We start from the raw sequence: 4,121 nt of genomic DNA, 5'->3' as shown, positions 1-4,121 counted from the left end.
ACCAGCACCACAGCTACCAGCAAGCTACTGGGCAGAGTCTGGGGGCAGGGGACCCACACCCTGCTACCCCAAACTCTCAGTGCCCTCCCTGTGGGGCTGCTCTGGTAGTAACATAGATGGGTACCCACCTTCATGTTGGGGACAACCAGCAGCTTGGAGAGCTTGGTGCGGCTGTCAATCAGGCTGTTCCAGTCCAGCAGGTCCACAGTGCTGGGAGCAGAGAGCCAGGTCCATCCTGCTGTCTTGCAGGGGCAGGGAGGTCTCCACCAGCTCCCGACCCTCACCAGCAAGCAGGGTGCACAGCACGTACCAGCCTGTCTTGCTACCTCCATCCAAACCTCCTCTACGCTTGGTCGCTGTGCTGAGCCAGTGCCAGCCTTTGGAGACCTCCCCTTGCTGCTGCCCCACTGCCCCAGGAAGGGGGACAAGGTCCCCCAGCATCCCCCCGGGTCACAGGCAGCTTACCCGCTCATGCCCAGGTTCTCGCCCGTGAACCAGTGCTGGCTCTCCGCCTTGGTTGCGATGCCAAGGTTGGCCAGGGCCTCCTGCCACCAAAAGGAGCATCAGTGCCAAGGGGTTACAAGGGTCTTACTGCTCTGGGCTCAGAGGTATCACAGGTCAGGGGTGCTCCGGGACCTCTGCGGCCACCAGCCAGCTCCAGGCAGTGCATCCCTGGCAGCACAGCCTCCCCCTCAGACAACCCCCTCACCTGCAGCTTCTCCACCTCCAGCTTCATCTCCAGTGCTGCCCGCCCGGCCTGGCCCTGCTCCGCAGCCATCTGGTGGAAGAACCTCCTCCACTTCACCAGCACCTCAGAGAACTGCAGCTGTGGGGACAGGGCTTGAGGTCAGACACCCAGGCAGCCTGAAGCCTCCTCTCATATGGCAGGGCACCTTGGCCAAGCAGGGGCCAAGCCTAGCAGTGCAGACCCCCCTCTCCCGTGGCCTCGTGTTTACACCTTTAAACTTCCCAGCAGTTCATGTGCCCCCAAAAGCTGAGGCAGGGTCTCCAGGGTGGTCCTGGGCACGCAGGGTACAGCCTGTTGGTGCCCGCTCTGTGAGCGGCAATGCCACTTCAGCAACCCTGGCACCCCAAAGCACCGGCCTCTGCAGATGCCTTTTCTGTGGCCCTGCCTCTGACCCACCTCACCCCAGCTGCAGCCCTGGCACTCACCAGGAACTGAGGTCTGCCCAGTGCTGTCAGCTTGATGGCTGAGAAGCCGTTCTCAGAGCTGCCACCTGAATGGAGCCACAAAGACAGAGCCAGCCTGACGGGCAGGGTGCCTGGGCACGAGGGAGGTACCTGACAGGCGGTGGTGGGCTGCAGCCCCCGGGCGCAGGGGGGCTGCTCAGGACAGGGAGTGCCTACCCGAGGCGTCGATGCAGCGGAGGAAGGTCTCCATGTGCTGGTCACACTTGGCCTCGTCGGCGTAGAAGTACGTGCGGGCGCTGGTGACTCCATCACGGCGATCCCCAAACCCTGGGTGGGCTCGGTACTGCTTCTCTCTTTGTTCTGCTCCTGGAGTGGAAGAGGGTGAAGACGGGTCACGTGATCCTGCCGAGCTCCTGCAAGCCTCCCCTAGAGCTTCTGCCAAGGGCACAGAGTAGAGGAGCACTGGCTTGGACATCAGAAGAGCCCCCGAGGGCTGCAACGTGCCCCTCCTGCTCTGCTGCCCGAGCAGAGGCTGAGCCTTTGCCGAGGAGCAGAGCTGCCCAAGAACCAAGATGTTCTCCATCCAGCTCGTGTTTTGAGGCTGTGGGAGCTGGGTCCTTCCCCCACGCCAGGCCCACAGTGCCCAGATCGTTTGGGCCTCCAGGATAATCTCCTGTCAGCAGGAGAGGTTGGGTCACTCACCTCCCATCTCCTTCTCGGCTGCAGAGGTGCAGGAGCTAAGAAGAGAAACAGGGAAGATAAGGGCCAGGTCAGCAACCCCCTGCAGCCCCACGCCGGTGGCCAGGGCACCTCGCCTGGCGCCAGACCCTGGCTCTTCCCTCACCAGCCCATCACCAATGGAACAAAAGCTGCTCAGCACAAGCTCTGCTGGCAGGTCAGATGCCCCAAACCTGCTCGTAGAAGGGTCTTCAACATCCAGGCAAGTGCTGCCTGGAGGCCCCGAGGCAGCACTGGGAAGATGTTCTGTCCTTGCGGCCAGAGCTGCTCTCAAACAGCCCACACCACGGCAAGCAAGCTCAAGGTCTGTCCCCGGCAGGGCTGGGTGCTCTGTCTCCAACCACACCAGCCCATGGTTCTCCCTGTGGTAGCACCAAGCCTCAACCCAGCACCTTGCAGACATCAGCAGCCAGACCATGAAGCAAGGAGCTCCTCCAGACCCAAGGCACATCCAGCTGGAGGATGCTCTGCTGCAGCTCAGCTGCCCCACACTCCTCTGGGCCTTGGCTGTAGCAATCACACAAACAAGGTCTCAGCTTCAACTCCAGCTGACCTTGGATGTAATTTCAAGCCCAATATTGTTGCCACAGGGATAACAGGGCTCTGACAGCCTGGGGAATGCTGGCCAAGTCATGAGACCCTCCTTGCCTTCTTCTTGACACCCTAAATCCAGCCTGCAGACCCGGGGTCTCACCCAGGAACACTGCCAGCCCCTGGAGTGACATCAGAGCCATCTCCTCCAGGAGGTCTCTGCCTCAGAGTCACGGCCCCAAACCTGGCCCTGCCCAGCAGCAGGGAAGCACACAGGAGCCAAGCAGCAAAGCCACTTGTCCCGAACCAGAGGACTCACGTAAGAGAGCAGGGAGGCATGTGGCATTGTCCCAGAACATGTTCTCCCACACAGAAACCCTGTGACAGGGATTAGAGGCTGCTGGAAAACGGGGACAAGCCTCTGCCTCCTGCTCCCCGGCGCCAGGAGCAGCCCCACAGGGCTCAAAGCACAGCAGAGCTGCTGGGAACCAGGGCAGGGGCAGCCCCAGCTCGCAGGGAGCAGCAGGCACCACGGCTAGAAGGCTCTGCACCAGGGTTTGGCTCCCCTAAGGACAGGACAACAGCTTTCAACCACCGAATACAGGTGGTGGAAGGAAGGAGGGAGGAGACAGCATCCACCCAGAGCCCACAGTGACTGGAAGGTTCCCCTGGAGGAGGTGCCGTGGCATTGCTGTGACTCTGAGGACATGCTGAGGGAGATGGGTCCTGTGGAGAGGTCCCAGCCACAACACAGCAGGGCAGCTCTGAACCCCAAGGCACACCTTGCACCCAACACCTGAGCTGCCAGAGACCGGTGGCAGGGAGCAAAGCCTCTTCTGACCTACCCAGGGGGATTGCACCCAGCTCAACGAGCAAAGAGCACCCTTGAATTTGAAGTATTTGGAGTTGCTGCAAACACACCTGCTGCGTGACTGCACCCAGCTCTGCCCCAGGGGGGCACTCAGAGCTGTGCCATGCTGCTGGCTCTATTGTTCTGCACCAAGCCAAACGCAGGAGGCTCCTTCCAGCTGAAGAAACAGCTCTTCCTGGACATCATCTGCTTTCTCTGCAAGATTAGCCTTGGCCAGCAAAGCCATTCCTGCACCAAGTGCCACTTAACCACTTAATGCCATCCCTTCTGCATACCAAGAGCAGTCACCTAGAGGAGGAGACGCCTCCAGGAATTGCTCAAAAGCTTCTGGCAGGGTGTAACCAGGAAGGAGACACCTGGGAGCTCACGCTTGCCCAAAGTGGGTCCACTGAGGGCTGCAAAAGAGGCTGTGAAGGCTCGATCCATCCTGCTGAGCTGCTGGGGAGGGTAACTCAGCTGACACAGCAGACCGGGGCTTGCCGGAAGTTTTTTTATTAGGCTCACATAAAACCACCTCAGGAGAAGCACAAAGGTCCCCCTGTCAGAAACCAGCAGGCAATAATCTGTTCCACCCTGCAGGCTGCCAGAAGGGTGCCACGAGCACAGAGTATTGGCTTCTCTCATCAGCAAACAGGTCTGGCAAAGGGGATGAGGGATCAAGGAGGAGATGGCCCTGAATTCCCACATCCGAGGAAAACTCACGGTCGCAGGGTGCCCAGACTGAACTATGGCCAATGCTTAAAACCCTGCAGGAAGGAAGAAGGCAAAGCTCTTGGCAGAAGTGGGTCCTTCAAACCTATCCCACACTAGAGTTGCCAGTGTGCACCAG

The 4,121-nt window shown here is 60.1% G+C and overlaps 1 protein-coding gene across 1 annotated transcript in view; it reads right to left on the bottom strand.

The window, feature by feature from the left end:
* LOC103773955 (proline dehydrogenase 1, mitochondrial-like) overlaps nucleotides 1-1,889 on the bottom strand; it is a gene marked incomplete at both ends in the record, with an annotated part of 4,608 nt that extends 2,719 nt beyond the window's left edge. Inside the window, 6 exon segments of the mRNA XM_008941338.1 lie at nucleotides 129-210; nucleotides 466-545; nucleotides 710-826; nucleotides 1,174-1,238; nucleotides 1,369-1,518; nucleotides 1,855-1,889. Of these exon segments, the coding sequence (XP_008939586.1) occupies nucleotides 129-210; nucleotides 466-545; nucleotides 710-826; nucleotides 1,174-1,238; nucleotides 1,369-1,518; nucleotides 1,855-1,889 (529 nt within the window).
* Nucleotides 1,890-4,121: the final 2,232 nt, after the last annotated feature.

The sequence above is a fragment of the Merops nubicus genome, unplaced genomic scaffold (assembly GCF_000691845.1).
Source record: "Merops nubicus isolate BGI_N331 unplaced genomic scaffold, ASM69184v1 scaffold18815, whole genome shotgun sequence".
Taxonomy (NCBI): domain Eukaryota; kingdom Metazoa; phylum Chordata; class Aves; order Coraciiformes; family Meropidae; genus Merops; species Merops nubicus.
The sequence above is the reverse complement of the archived record's forward strand: the minus strand, read 5'-3'. Positions and strand labels throughout refer to the sequence as shown.